The sequence below is a fragment of the Typopeltis vanoorti genome, chromosome 25 (genome assembly GCF_054136105.1).
Source record: "Typopeltis vanoorti isolate ZY-2024b chromosome 25, IOZ_Tvanoo_1.0, whole genome shotgun sequence".
Lineage (NCBI taxonomy): Eukaryota > Metazoa > Arthropoda > Arachnida > Uropygi > Thelyphonidae > Typopeltis > Typopeltis vanoorti.
Genome location: NC_143573.1, coordinates 70,775,803 through 70,791,290, shown reverse-complemented (window position 1 = coordinate 70,791,290; position 15,488 = coordinate 70,775,803). Strand labels below are relative to the sequence as shown.

At 35.4% G+C, this 15,488-nt stretch overlaps 1 protein-coding gene across 5 annotated transcripts in view; it reads right to left on the bottom strand.

Annotated features, from left to right (window-relative positions):
* Positions 1-15,488, bottom strand: part of LOC150092836 (DNA damage-regulated autophagy modulator protein 2-like) — a 151,947-nt gene that overhangs the window by 83,352 nt on the left and 53,107 nt on the right. For all 5 annotated transcript variants that reach the window (XM_090414539.1, XM_090414538.1, XM_090414542.1 and 2 more), the window contains one exon: positions 318-439. In XM_090414539.1, the coding sequence (XP_090270665.1) occupies positions 318-439 (122 nt within the window). The remainder of the gene's footprint in view (positions 1-317; positions 440-15,488) is intronic.

Genomic DNA, 15,488 nt, shown 5'->3' with positions numbered 1-15,488 from the left:
TTCTGTAATAACACACTACTGCATGCATATTGAGATTCCATTGTAATCAAGTGCCCTAACTGTATGTTATTCTTAGTATTGTTCGAATTACTGTACTGAGGATGTCCCAAGATACTTGGGATGAAATATTTACATATTAAAATTTATCACTGTGGTTAGTACGTGTGTTTTTTAGATTTATGCAACAGGCCACAAAGCTACATATGTAAAGAAAAATGAGATAAAACTATCAAAAAGATCAAAACAAATAATCAAAAACATTTCAGCTAGTATGGAAAAAAAATCTTAATATGCATAAAAATAATAAGCAAACTTACACAGTACAGAAACTATATTGACAAGCTGAGAAAAAATACAACTTTCTGGAGCACTAGTGCCAGTGTCACTAATATACGGAAATCCTGGATCTACATGTCCCAGAGATATAGCAATAACATATCTGAAAAATAATAATAATAAATAAAATAAATAAGAGTTTAATAACATTATTGATTGATGCAAAAATAGTCTTGCCTGAACAAAACATACATAATTACTCAACTGGAAAATCTTATTAACTTGACGAAACATATTCTTTATGTTGAAATTTAATGGAGAAAACACACATCTAGAAATAATTATTAACTAAATTTATTTAACTAATAAATTACTATGCCAATATTTTGCCTTGGTCATCACCAAGGTAACTTCATGGGCTGGTGAAATACAAGTAAGCACATTCATGCAGGCACACTTGCAAGAAGGCAACAGAATATGCAAGACAGGATCCTACAGTCCTAATTGGTGTCCTCTATGGATGTGGTGATGGAAACTTGCTGAAGGTCTCAAATAACAGTCTCCCATATTTAGGTAAAGTGAAGCAGCTGAATTTGTTCAGATTTGGTGAATGATATAAAGCTGGGACAGATTCTAGAAATCATCTCTCCAGCTTGTAAATAGCCATAAAAGTAGGTCCCTGCTCACACGCACTTGCTCTGGTGAATTTATCTATGGCATAGGAAAGTTTGCAGGAGCAAAGGATGCTGTAGACCCCAGAATGGTTGAGTTATGGAGATGATTTTTTGGCCAGTAGATAAAGGCAGCTAATTTTTGGTATGATTTGAAGGCAGTCTGGATGTCATATCATTTTAAATCTCATTAGATTTTTTCTGTGGTGCCCCAGATGTAGGGAATGGTAACTGATGAATTCCAGATTTTTTTTTTTTCCCGAGGAGGAAGGGGGGGGGATTTGTGAAAAAGCCATTTGACCAGTAGATAAATTAAGTTTTATCATCTGTCAATCAACATGCTTACAGATACCAAGCAATTTTAAACCTGGTTTTACTCCATTTTTTCCAAGTAAGCAAACAGACAAAATGTCAAGTTTGCACCTGCAATTTATGCAAGACTAGCTGATCCCACAGGTAGTGCAAGACCAAGGCAAGGAGAGTTTGCCTTGGTCTTGCACTACCTGTGGGATCAGCTAGTCTTGCATAAATTGCAGGCGCAAACTTGACATTTTGTCTGTTTGCTTACTTGGAAAAAATGGAGTAAAACCAGGTTTAAAATTGCTTGGTATCTTTAACATAACTATACCCAAGTTAAAAATACTTTCTACAACATGCTTATATATCCAATTTCAGTGTGATACAAAAATTATGTATTTCATTGGCTCAGATTATTTAATTCTGCTGCCATTCAAAATGTTCTATTGATATTTAATTTATAATATGAATTTATAATGCACAATAATTATTTATAATGTATGACACTTATTTTTGTATAACATCGAAGTTTGCACATATCTGGGACACTAACAGACTAGTGATATGCAATATGCAGCCTCTCCCATCAATCCTACCCTCTCAAGATAGCATGTGACGTATAAGAATAAGACTACTATATTAGTTAATGTGGTTAAAAACATAACTACAATGAATTTTCTTCTTTACTCAATAGAAGAAAATCTTATCGTGTACACTGCTCAGAAAGAAGTTAACACGCTCGCTGCCAACTACGAGTATACTCATAGTTGGTAAACCAGCTACGAGTATACTCGTATGACACTTACTGCCGGCAACAAGATTACCGTACTGACCTTGAAGAAGTGAAAATGCTTGGCTTGTGGAGCTAGCATCAAAACTATGTATTCTCATAGATGGTATATGCTCGGCACAAACCAACTACGAGTATACTCGTATGACGCTGATCGCCGGCAACAGACTATGCCGAAGTAGCGTGGCAGTGAACGTGTTAACAGACATGATAGTATGAGGGTAAAAACAGCCTTGATTCCCATTTTAAGATATAGGACCTCCTTTCATTGTGATGACTATGGCAATCTAAATGAGGCATACTTTCCACAAGTGTACAAAAGTGATCAATGGAAATTTTTGACCATTCTTCCTGTAGGCATGTAATGAGGTCCTGGACTATGTGGAGCAGACATTCCTTGACCTTACCCAACATTCCAGTTCATCCCACAGATGTTCATAAGGTTGAGATCAGACTCTGCAGCAACAGCCTCTTGACACTGTGCACTGTCTTGATGAAAGAGACAATGGTCAGTCCTGTAGAAATGCCACAAAGTAGGAAGAATTGCATTTTCCAGAATGTTCAGATACCTCTTAAAATTCAAAGTTCTTGGCACCACAAACAGAGATCCAAGGCTAACCCAGGAAAAACAGGACCATACCATTCACCATCATCTCTGAATTTCAAAGTTGAGGTTACACACTCTGGTTAAAAGACATTTTTCACACCCATCCATCTGCTTGGTAGCATGAGTCATCACTCCATAACACAGCTTTCCAAGCTTCCACCTCTCACTCTATGTACCAATGAAGATGATACTGCATCTTCTCGGAACTCTGCATGCAACATGCAGAGTTCCGAGCATCGACTGGAACATGAATCTGCACAAAAACATTCAGAACAGAGGCTCACAACATGGGTTTTCATGGTAGGACTGCAATATGCAAGCCACATATTACCTGAACCAATCGATGCTCGGAACTCAGCATGCAACATGCTGGCTGATGACTGTCAGTCTTACATATTATCCTTCACAGCATCCTACGGTCATGATCAGTAAGTGTGGTGGGTTGACTCTGCACTTTCATTTCAGTATAGTATCAATGATTGTTGATCTGGAATGGCCCAATTTGTTAACAATTTGCCAAACAGATAAGCAAATTGTTGCAACATGGCATTCCATCACAATACCTGTTTCAAATTCAAACACCATTAGTTCCCTTCTCACAGCCATTTCACCCAGACACAATTGCACTGACTTTATAATGGCAACAAACACATAACTCGTTACATGGCACGATGCATCTTGCCCATGGGAGTGTCCATTGTCTTCTTTCCAGTGCGCTTTGACAGTGTATTTTAAAAATTACACTTTTTTTTTTTTTTTAAATTATCAAATCCATCATATGTGCCCTAAAGGGAGGTATAGGTTATTACATGGTATTACATTATTAAGTTAACATTAATACTAAATTCCTATCAACATATTTTGCTCTAGCTCGACCTGTTATTTGTCAGGTATTGTATCACAATCCTGACATTCCTCTGAGTCTTCTTCCTGCCATCAAACACCTGTTTACTAACATTGCCTCTCCCAAAGTAAAAAGACAAAGACAATGAAAATAGGCAGAATCATTGAAAATGTCAACTGTATGTCAATTGTGAATGGAGAAACAGTGGAACAAGTAAAACATTTCAGCTATTTAGGCACAATTTTTAGTGAAGATGGTAAATTAAATATAGAAATAGACAACAGAATCAGCAAAGCTGGTATGGTGGGAAGTCAATTGAATAAATTCATATGGAATAAGGGAGAAAGTAGTCAGAACGCTAAATCAGCTGTATACAAGACAGTGTTCAAACCAGTTTTAACTTACGGATCTAAGAGCTGGGTCAGAAGTAAAACACTTGACCAAAGACTAGAGACCGCAGATATGAGAGTCCTGAGAAAGATTATAGGCGTGAACAGATGGCATCGATGGCAATATCATATTAAAAACGAGGATATTAGGAAAGAACTTGACATTGTCAGCATCCAGTAATGCGTTAGCAGAGCTAATCTCAGGTGGTATGGTCACTTAAATAGAATAGGAGAGAAAAGATTAGCAAAACAAGTGTTCTCTGTCAGGTTGGCAGGAAAACGACCCAGAGGAAGACCAAGATATAGGTGGATTGATACGGTACAAAGTGTCTTAGACAATAGAAATATAAGATCTGATAATGTTGGAGTCTTGACAAGTAACAGACTGATTTGGAGGAAAATTGTAGATAGGAAGTTAGTAATGATGTAATTTTTTTCATGTAGTACTATCATATCCTGTAAACTCCTTGAGGGTACATGGCAGGAATTTGATGATGATGAGTCATCAAATTCCTAATATGCAAGCCCTATAATCTGAATTACGATATTAAGAATAGTACTACATAAAAAGTTTAGATCATTAATAACTTCTTATCAACAATTTTCCTCCAAATTAATCTATTCTCTGTTAAAACTCCAATATTATCGGATCCTATATTTCTGTCCTCTAAGCCAACGCTTCCCAAACTGTGGGCCGCAGCCCCCTTGGGGGCCATTGGCTTCGTTGAAGGGGGCCATGAAATAATGAAAACAAATTTAAAATGTTTTAAGACTAAGTTGATTTTTTTTATTTTAAAAGAAACGTACTTAACTTTTATTATTATTTATTTATTTTTTGTTATTTTTTATATTTTAATGGAAAAATTCACACACTGGTGTTGGTTCACAAACTTTGCTTCCTGTGTATTTCGGCGCTTAATGAATATTAGTAAATATTGCTTATTCATATGTTTCATTTCAAAGCAGTGGTTAATTGTATTTACTTCGAATGCTCTCCAGGGAAGCTCCAAATCTTCCTGTCCCTTTCTTCACGCATGCGTTCGTAAACAGGGACTGTTGATATTGACTTTATATACATATCAAAACTCATTTTATATTATCACTGTCATCCGAGCTAGTTTTCTGTTATTAATGAAAGTTTCGCATATACTTCACACATGAAAAAAAGCTTAAACAAGTTCATGTGGGGAGATAGTAACTCGCTTGCAGTGGTAAACAACACGCCCTCCCTAACAGCCACTATACTGCAGTGGCAATAAAAACAAGTACTTTTATTATGCCAGTGAATAAGGTATGAGGAGTCTGTGTAATATATTTCTCAACAAATAGTGCAATTAGAGACAACTGGGATAAAAACACACTAATTAATGAATCACATGTCCCCTCATACAGAAACTATGCTGTATAGACTGAAACAAAACCATATGTTGCATGGGCAAACACTGTATCTAACTAAAAACTATTGTTATTAATTAGATGTGTGTGAGTTCGATTTCCCAAGGCAGCAATAAAATTCAACCGAACGTGTTAAAACTAAGTTATATATATATATATATATATATATATATAATGAATATTATGACAGTTTCACATATGGAATTCGGTTGATGAGAGTTAACATTTCAACTCAATTGTCATGTTTTTATCTTTCGGCTACGCGATCTTTTGTTAATAACGCACCAATCATATGCAAGTTTTAATAACCTGCCTTTGCTGTCTGTTTCGCGTTAGGCTTAATTACCGTAAAGGGAGAAAAGTCACAAAAGAGAAAAATGTTCCTGGTCCGTGGATTCCCTTATTCAGGTAATATTCACTAATTTCATGTAATCAGTCTGTGGTGTGCCAGTATCGGTAAGTGGTGATATTATTTGATCTATTCTATGTTAAAAAAATTTAACCCTGAGATGGATAAGTGGCTGATAAAAAATAAAAAAAAAATCCCGCGAACAATCAGAAGAACCAGAAACAGACTCAAAAAAAGGAAAGTATTTCATATTTTACCAGAACAGCCCACATCGTGTTCAGAACCAAACGGTAAGAGGCAAAAAAGGTAATATATGCATTTGATTTTTGCAATATTCGCTGTGTATGTTTTGTATTGAATATAAATACAATAAATATTATAATAATATATCTCTCTATTATGATTTTTTTTCAAGGGAGGCCATGAAATATTTTAATTTTTGCAAAGGGGGCTCTGACATCCAGAAGTTTGGGAAGCCCTGCTCTAAGCAACTTCTTACTGGATCAATCTACTTAGGTCTTGGTCTTCTTCTGGATCTTTTCCTGCCATTCTGACAAAAAAACATTTTTGCCTTGCTAACCTTTCCTCTTCCATTCTCTTTACGTGATCATACCACCTGAGAAAAGATCTGCTAACATAAATATAAATATGTTAGCAGATCTTCATCAAGTTCTTTTCTAATATCCTCATTTTTAATATGACATTGCCAGTGATGCCATCCGTTCACTCTCATAACCGTTCTCATGCATAAATCTTACCAGGAACACACAGTAGACAAATTCCCCTATACTTCTCATATTCATTTTTATTTCCCCTTTTTAGCAGAGAGACTTACTCCAATCATCTGTAATTCATTCCAATGATGAGGCCTTCTGAATTATGCATTGCAGTCATTGTAAAACTTTTATACTTCCATAATTGAATAAAATCACATAAGAGAATAAAACCACTGCCCCACTTATTGGAAGCTTGAAGTGGCTTGAAAAAGTTCCATGTTTGGTCTCTAGAGCAGATTTTCCAGACTATGTAAAAATAAATTAAAAATATATATATGTGTAAAATCTCACACGATAAGTAATTCTATATCTTGCCATGCTCGGTTTTAGAAGGGTCTTAAGTCAGGAAAATATATAAGATGTAATATAAAGTTGATGTAAAGTATATATAAAAAAACAGTTATAAATCATTCTTTGTCAAGTAATGAGTCAGCAGAAAAGATGGATTAGTGAAGAACAAAAGGAAAGTTCTGAAAGGAAGAGTTGCAGAGACATGCGAAAGTTAGAAAGCATCAAGAACAAAGACTTCGGAAAAGCTGCACGAAAGTGAAGTCGACACACCTGAAAGAAAGCACAAAAAAAATGCAAAAGTAAAGACAAAGAAAGGAAAAGGATATTTAAGCGACCTGATGAGTACGAAAGGGAATTCCCAGGTGTTCCCAGAGTTCAGAAGTTGCCAGGCTCTCGGTGACACCGGCACCTTTGGCCAGAAACCAAACAAGAGGCTTTGCCGATGTAGTACAGATCTCCTCAGGAATTATCCCAATAGAAAGACTTCCAGTCATCAACTACCAAGAAAAAAGATACAGGGGTCATCACTCGTAACTCGCATCAAACAACCACCACCAAATTCTTGATATATATATCCTCAAGGGGTGTACAGGATATGACAGCACTACATGAAAAATTACATCATTGCTAACTTTCTATCTACAATTTTCCTCCAAATTAGTCTGTTACTGGTCAAGACACCAACATTATCAGATCTTATATTTCTATCTTCTAAGACAGTTTTTACCATATTAATCCACGTATATCTTGGTCTTCCTCTGAGTCTTTTTCCTGCCAACCTAGCAAAGAACACTTGTTTTGCGAATCTTTCCTCTCCCATTCTGTTTAAGTAACCATACCACCTGAGATTAGCTCTGCTAATTTATTCCTGGATGCTGACAATGTCAAGTTCTTTCTAATATCCTCGTTTTTAATATGATATTGCCATTGATGCCATCTGTTCATGCCCTAATCTTTCTCAGGACTCTCATATCTGCAGTCTCTAGTCTTTTCTCAAGCGTTTTACTTCTGACCCAGCTCTAAGATCCATAAGTTAATATTGGGTTGAATACTATCTTGTATACAACTAATTTGGTGTTTTGGCTAATTTCTCTTATTACATATAAATTTATTCAGTTAACTTTCCTAACATACCAGTTCTGTTGATTCTGTTATATATTTCCATATTTAATTTACCATCTTCACTAAAAATTATGTCTAAGCAGCTGAAATGCTTTACTTGTTCTATAGTTCTCCAATCACAATCCAGTCGATATGTTCAATGTTTCTGTCTATTTTCATTGTCTTTGTCTTTTTAATGCTGACCTTCATACCATATCTATTACAACAGTTATTCACTTTAGTCAGGGAATCTTGCAGACTTCTAGCAGATTTATTTATTTATTTTTTATGTAGCGGATATATTACTAGTGGCCAGCCTGGCTGGCCAAGTGGTTAGCATATCCGCTGTCTAGCCTTTTGGCTGGACAGCGGATATTTCGAATCCGTGTCCAGCCAAAATTCGAATCCCACCGTGGCAATGGATGTTTGTGATTGTCTGTGGAAAATGGTGGTGGTCAGAGACAGATGGCATTGGTGTATTGAGTGGTGGAGACAGAGTTGTAAAGCAGATGCTCTCCCTTGATGAGTCTTTGGACTCCTGGAGGTGTTAAAAAATAAAAATAATAATAATAAATATTTAGAAGTATAACATCATCTGCACAAAGCAAAGATTAACATCTCCAATTTTGATATCAGGTTTAATACAATTTTCCTTCATTATGTGATCCATATAGATAATGAATAACAGAGGGGATAATGTACATCCTTGTCTGACACCAAATTTAACATTAAACCTCCTTCTTGTACTTCCTTCAATTCTAACTGCTAACTTACAACTCAAATAAAGACTAAGTCTTGCTTGATATAATGCCCCATTGATAATATAATTGTAGTGTTTTGAATAGCTTCTCTCATTTGGCACCTTGTCATATGATCTACAAAACTTAAATATATATCTTTGTTATATTCCCATGATTTCTCAACTATCTGTCGTAAAGTGAAAATCTGAACCTGACAGCCTCTATTTAGCCTGAATCCAGCTTGCTCTTCACCAAGCTTCTCTTCCACAATCCTTCTTAACCGTTTCTCAGGTATACTTGCACATATATCTTACCACGAACACTCAGTAGAGAAATACCTCTGTAATTCTCACATTCAATTTTATTTCCCTTTCTATATATGAGTACTATGAGAGCTCTACTCCAATCATCTGGAATTCGTCCCTCTGTCCAGGCCTTCTGAACTATGCAGTGCAGCCACTGTAAGACTTTTATACTTCAATACTTGAGCATTTCAGGTCGATTATCATATACACCTGCTGCCTTCACACATTTCAGACTTTTAATAGCTTTTTCCACTTCAAGTATGGATATGTATTCCTGACTGCATGCCTGGTCCGTGTTTTTTACCACTGTGCTGTCATCACTGCTTGTTTCATTTTTCGAAGTAATTACTCCATACTTCAAGGATATCTTTTTCTCCTGTTTTCATGTCACCTTTATCATCTCTAATTCCTTTTACATCACTCTTTCCTCCATTTTTGAGCTTCTTCAACAACCTCCAGAATATCTTGCCACCTTCTTGATATTTATTTTCTATGTTCTTCCAGTGTTTAGCTAACTTACATTTGTCTCTTTATTCTCTAAAAGGACAAGCAGACTTATTTGCCAGGAACTTTCGATATGCTCTCTTCTTTTCCTTTAGGCCTCTTTAACTTCCTGTTTCCACCATGGAGTTTTGATTTTTCTATCCTTACAGACAACCTCCCCACATGCCTCTCTGGCTGAATCAAGCAGTGTTTTCTACAGGGCTTCCCAATGAATCTCCAAGGTTTGGTTCCAGTTCTCAAACTCTTTCATTTTTTCTTTAATAATGTTTGTGTATTTTAGTCTACAGTTCACACCTGAGAGCTGCTCAACTTTTATTCACTTTAAAACTTTCTTGCATGTTCTTCTTTTCAATATGAAATTCAATTTTATCCTGCTCAAGACTAAATGGTGGTCACTTCCAATTTCAAATTCTCAGTACACTCCGGTGTCCTACAACAGGGAGAATACATCACTATCAACAATAACATAATTAATGAGACTTTTCTTCCTTGCCTCTTCTCTCCATGCGAATTTGAGGACATTTTTTTGTTGGAACATTGAGTTAGTAATAACCAGTCCATGTCCTGAGCAGAAATCCAACAGGTATTTGCCATTATTATTAGCTTTGCTCTTTTCTCCAAATTTTCCCCAAAACATTTTTGTATGTCTGACACTCATTTCCTACTCTGCTATTTAGATCCCAAACAAGGACTAACTTTCCCTTTTTCATTGTGTCAGTTGCTTTCTCTAAAGCCTCGAAAAATTCCTCCACTTCTACCTTAGTAGAACCTTCTGTGGGACCATAGGTACAAATAAGTCTCATTGTCCAGTTTCCCATTCTCATATTTGCCCACATCACTCTACTTGAGAATGCCTGCCATTCAAGAAGATTAGCCTCGTATTTAGTGTTAGATACTATGGTTACTTCTTTTCCTTGATTGTCATTGCCTGAATATAAGATTTTGTATTTATTGCTCAGAAAGATCTCACCAGTTTTTGCCGTTTTTGTTTCAGTCACCCCTATTATGTCGATCTGGTACTTATCCAATTCCTCAGCTAGCGCCAATTCTTTGCCATTCAGGCTTCTTATGTTGATAATACCGATCTTGAACTCTGGTGATGTTTAGTTGTGGTGGATTTTAGGATTTGTTCCAGTAGCTGACTGTTTGCTGTTTTCCCTGGTTCACTGGCAAAAACAACAGGGGCCTTGTTTAACCGGGCAATACCCCAGCCAGCATGAAATTCTGTCATGTTGTACCATCATTTTTTAGTTTGGTTTAAGCAAATAAAAATACAATTTGGTCGGCTAAATCCCAAATTGCCAGTCCATCTTCATTCATTCAGTATCCAGGTAGATGCCTAACAGGGTGCACCACGAGGTGATGATTGGATATTAGATCAGAAGCCCTGATCAGTTCTCTGCATTCCTTTAAAAGTTATGTGGAAGTCTCCTCTTAGTCATATAGCTTTAACCCTCAAGCACCACCATAAAGGATAAAATGTATTGCCACAACATCCTAGTGAGTAAGAGAAACATCATAATCAAGACAGAAGAACGAGATATCCTAACAGAACTTTCACTGAGTACAAGGGACTGTGTTATTTTTTATACTTTATATATTCCCTCTTTTTTTATATATATATAGTATATTAACTATTTAGTCTACCGGCTGTGCCTTTGTTAATAATTATACTATATACTTATGAGGTGATTTATTATATAAATCTCTTTTACTAACAATTATTTTTATTTTGACTCCGAGTGTCCCTATATGTTAATGTATTGCACAAAAGTTCACTCCAATTGGTGCAATGACTTTAACTCTCTCTTTCAGAATCCAACTAATCATTGACTCAAAACCAAGTACAAAATAAACACATTTAATAAAACTAAAACAATATATATACACTTCTAGCAATAATACATAACTATAACTACAGATTATATGGATCCAAGGCCTTATTTAAAATTATAAACTTACTCTTAAGACTAAACACTTTTTCTTTCACAATCACAAAAAAATGTTCATAGTCTTTTTCTCTTTCTGTTAAGGCTCTTTTCCAGAAGTTATACAGCTCTGTACTTCATTTTCAGGATCCTTTTCATCAATCAATGTAACACACATAAAAGTCTTCTTGACTAAATCTTGTTTCCTTTTAGTAGCAATACTCATCAGATCAGGCTTCCTTAATACCTATAAATCTTCTTAATCAATATATTTTCTAAACATTCACTTTCAAGCATCCTTAATACTTTATAGAACTTCCTTATCAATATTTTCTCTAAGAAAAACATTCACTTTAGAATGTAAGCAACAAGTTCTTCTTTCATTCACAATACTAAATGACAGTCTTAACTTTTTCCACTTTAAAAAAACTTACAGTTTCAAGATTCCCTTTTATTCATTACTTATTCCTCCTTGAAACCTATTATTTCCACTATTCCTTTCTCGGAATACACTATAAAATTTCTTCCGACTGCTACACACAAAAAAATCAAGTTCCTTCCAACTTGAATATTTACCGGCCAGTCTTCTAAAAACTTCCGAACGCTCTCTTGTTTACAACCGTTACTTGGATACGCAACGCTTTCCTTGTCAGCTGTCAATCACACATCAAATCCTCTCCGGGAGCATGAGCACTCCACAAAAGTCAGAAACTACGCACTGCAATAAAATGGCTGACTCGTTGTATCCATTAGCGCTAAGAGAAAGTCTTTCACAAAACACAAAATTCAACATTTTTAAACCACAACAAACTTTCTTATAAGTAACACAAATATTCAGTTTAGTAAGTACATCAATATTTTTACTTCTTTACATGTTACTTCTAATATAACATTTTCATAACGAGCACATCACAAGTGCAGACACTGCGTGTATGAAAACAAAACTAACAAGCATAATTAATACGTAAAAATATTCAGAATTTTTAATATGATTATTTTTACATAAATAATGGATAAAATGTATTGCCACAACATCCTAGTGAGTAAGAGAAACATCATAATCAAGACAGAAGAACAAGATATCCTAACAGAACTTTCACTGAGTACAAGGGACTGTTTATGAAGGAAGATCTGTAAGTAAATGTGAGAAGGTATGCAAAGTTGTTATCTTAGTAGTGTATAATATGTCAAAAGGTTAGCCTCGAATTGGCTGAGAGCATCCTTCATTCCTCAATAGTGTAATGTTTTAGTGCTATAATAGCTTTTTATCAAGATTTAGAAAGGCTAGGGAAGTGTAGCTATAACTAATTGTTGTTTCAACTGTACATGCATTTCTTAGTTATAATAAATGACTTGTAAACAGCACGCTGATCTGATACTTGTCAATGCACCTTCTCCAAAAAAAATTGCGCACATGTGCAATTTTTTTTTTGGGACTGGATAAGTCGTAGACATATGGCTGGTGGCAATCAGAATTAAAGCTGGACATACATGCGATAAAGATTAAGGCAAAGCAGAAAGGGGGGGGGGGGATGTGAATACAGTGGAAGTGAATAAAGACATAAATGTAAAATCTTTAGCTAAGTTTACAAATACATAGTACATATGTGTATATAATACATAATAGAAAAAATAAAACTTTACATACACATATATATGTATGTATAATTGATAAACATAGAAGAAAAAATTCATGGTACAAAATGTAGTATAGGTTTGCAAATAACCTTCCATGGGTGGAAGCAACATAAAAAAACATCCCTGATTCCTTTTATAGTACTCTTTCCTCCAGTGGTGCATTCAGGATTTAATCTTAAGGGGAGGGGGGGAGTTGAGTAGACATTTTGAGAATGCACACTACACATCGCATACGACCTATGACTGAGCATCTGCAATGATCGCTAATTCATAAGTGGTATATAAATAGAAGATATGACACAACATAAATTTTAAAAACTGAATTTTAATTAGGAAAAGATTTTTGGAAAATTTTCTAGTGTTTTTTTTCCTTTTTCTTTGGGGGGGGGGGGTGCTAGTGCCCCTGTGCCCTCCCCTCTGGGTGTGCCACTGCTTTCTTCTATTTCTAAGTCTTTTCAATAGCCTCCAGAATATTTTGTCACCTTCCATATATTTTTTTGTATGTTCTTAGCAAACTCTTCTCATGACTTTTGTTTAGCTCTTACATTTTTTTCCATATTCTCTCGTGCATCTACTGACTTACTTGCTAGGAACTTTTGATATGCTTTTTTCAATTCCAGAGTTGCTTTTTTTTTTTTTTTTTTAATTAACTGAGTCCACCATACAATTTTTATTTTTCTATCCATGCAGACAACCTCATCATAAACCTCTCTGGTTAAATCAGTGTTTTCTTCAGTCTCTGACTCTCCAAGGTCAGGTTCTTGCTTTCGAACTCCATTCCTACCTGAATAATATTTGAGTACAGGTATCCCTCAATGTTACCGTGTATAACAAAATCGCGGTAATCAAATCTAATAATCAATGGTGAAAATTACAATTTGTCCATGCTCGATTATTGTATTAATAATTCGTTTTATATGGTACACTTTTAGGAAAGATAAAAAATGAATGCAAAGTAAATGTTTAATAAATACTTGTACCTACACTATTTACTGCAATTTTTTTTTTATCAAAAGAAGTTATCAAGAATCATTTGAACACTTTTGGTTTTTTTCTTATCATCATCATTATCAAATTCCTGACAGGAACCCTCAAGGGGTGTATAGGATATTGTAGTACTATATGAAAAATTTAAATCATTACTAACTTCCTATCTACAATTTTCCTCCAAATCAGTCTATTACTTGTCAAGACTCCAATATCATCATTATCAGATCTCACATTTCTATCGTCTAAGGCACATTGTACCGTATCAATCTACCTATATCTTGGTCTTCCTCTGGGTCGTTTTCCTGACAACCTGGCAGAGAACACTTGTTATGCTAATCTTTCCTCACCCATTCTGTTTAAGTGACCATACCACCTGAGATTAGCTCTAACGCATTCCTGGATGCTGACAATGTCGAGTTCTTTCCTAATATCCTTCTTTTTAATATGATATTGCCATTGATGCCATCTGTTCACATCTCTAATCTTTCTCAGGACTCTCATATCTGTGGTCTCTAGTCTTTGGTAAAGTGTTTTACTTCTGACCCAGCTCTTAGATCCATAAGTTAAAACTGGTTTGAACACTGTCTTGTATATAGCTAATTTAGTGTTCTGACTAATTTCTCCCTTATTCCATATGAATTTATTCAATTGACTTCCCACCATACCAACTTTGTTGATTCTGTTGTCTATTTCAATATTTAATTTACCATCTTCAGTAAAAATTGTGCCTACGTAGCTGAAATGTTTTACTTGTTCCACAGGCTCCCCGTTCACAACATAGTTGACATTTTCAACAATTCTACCTATTTTCATTGTCTTTGTCTTTTTAATGCTGACCTTCATACCATATCTATTACAACAGTTATTCAATTTAGTCAGGGAATCTTGCAAACTTGTAGCGGATTTATTTAGAAGTATAACATTGTCCTCATAAAGCAAAGAGCTGACATTAACATCTCCAATTCTGATATCACATTTAATACCACTTTCCTTCATAATGTGATCCATATAGATAATGAATAACAGAGGGGATAATGTACATGCTTGTCTCACACCAGATTTAACATTAAACCATCTTCCTGTACTTCCTTCAATTCTAACTGCCGACTTACAACTCAAATACAGACTAAGTATTTCTTGATATAATGTCCCATTGAACACCATATAACTGTAGCGTATTGAATAATAGCTTCTCTCTTGGCACCTTGTCATATACCTTTTCCAGATAGATCGACAAAACTTAAATACAGATCTTTGTTATATTTCCATGCTTTCTCAACTATTTGTCGTAAAGTGAAGATGTGATCCTGACAGCCTCTATTTGGCCTGAATCCAGCTTGTTCTTCACCAAGCTTTTCTTCCACAATTCTTCTCAACCGTTTCTCAAGTATACTTGCATAGATCTTGCCAGGAACACTCAGTAGGGAAATACCTCTGTAATTCTCACATGCAGTTTTATTTCCCTTTTTATATATGGGTACTATGAGAGCTCTACTCCAATCATCGGGAATTCGTCCCTTTGTCCAGGCTTTCTGAACTATGCAGTGCAGCCACTGTAAGACGTTTATACCACATTACTTCAGCATTTCTGGTCGAA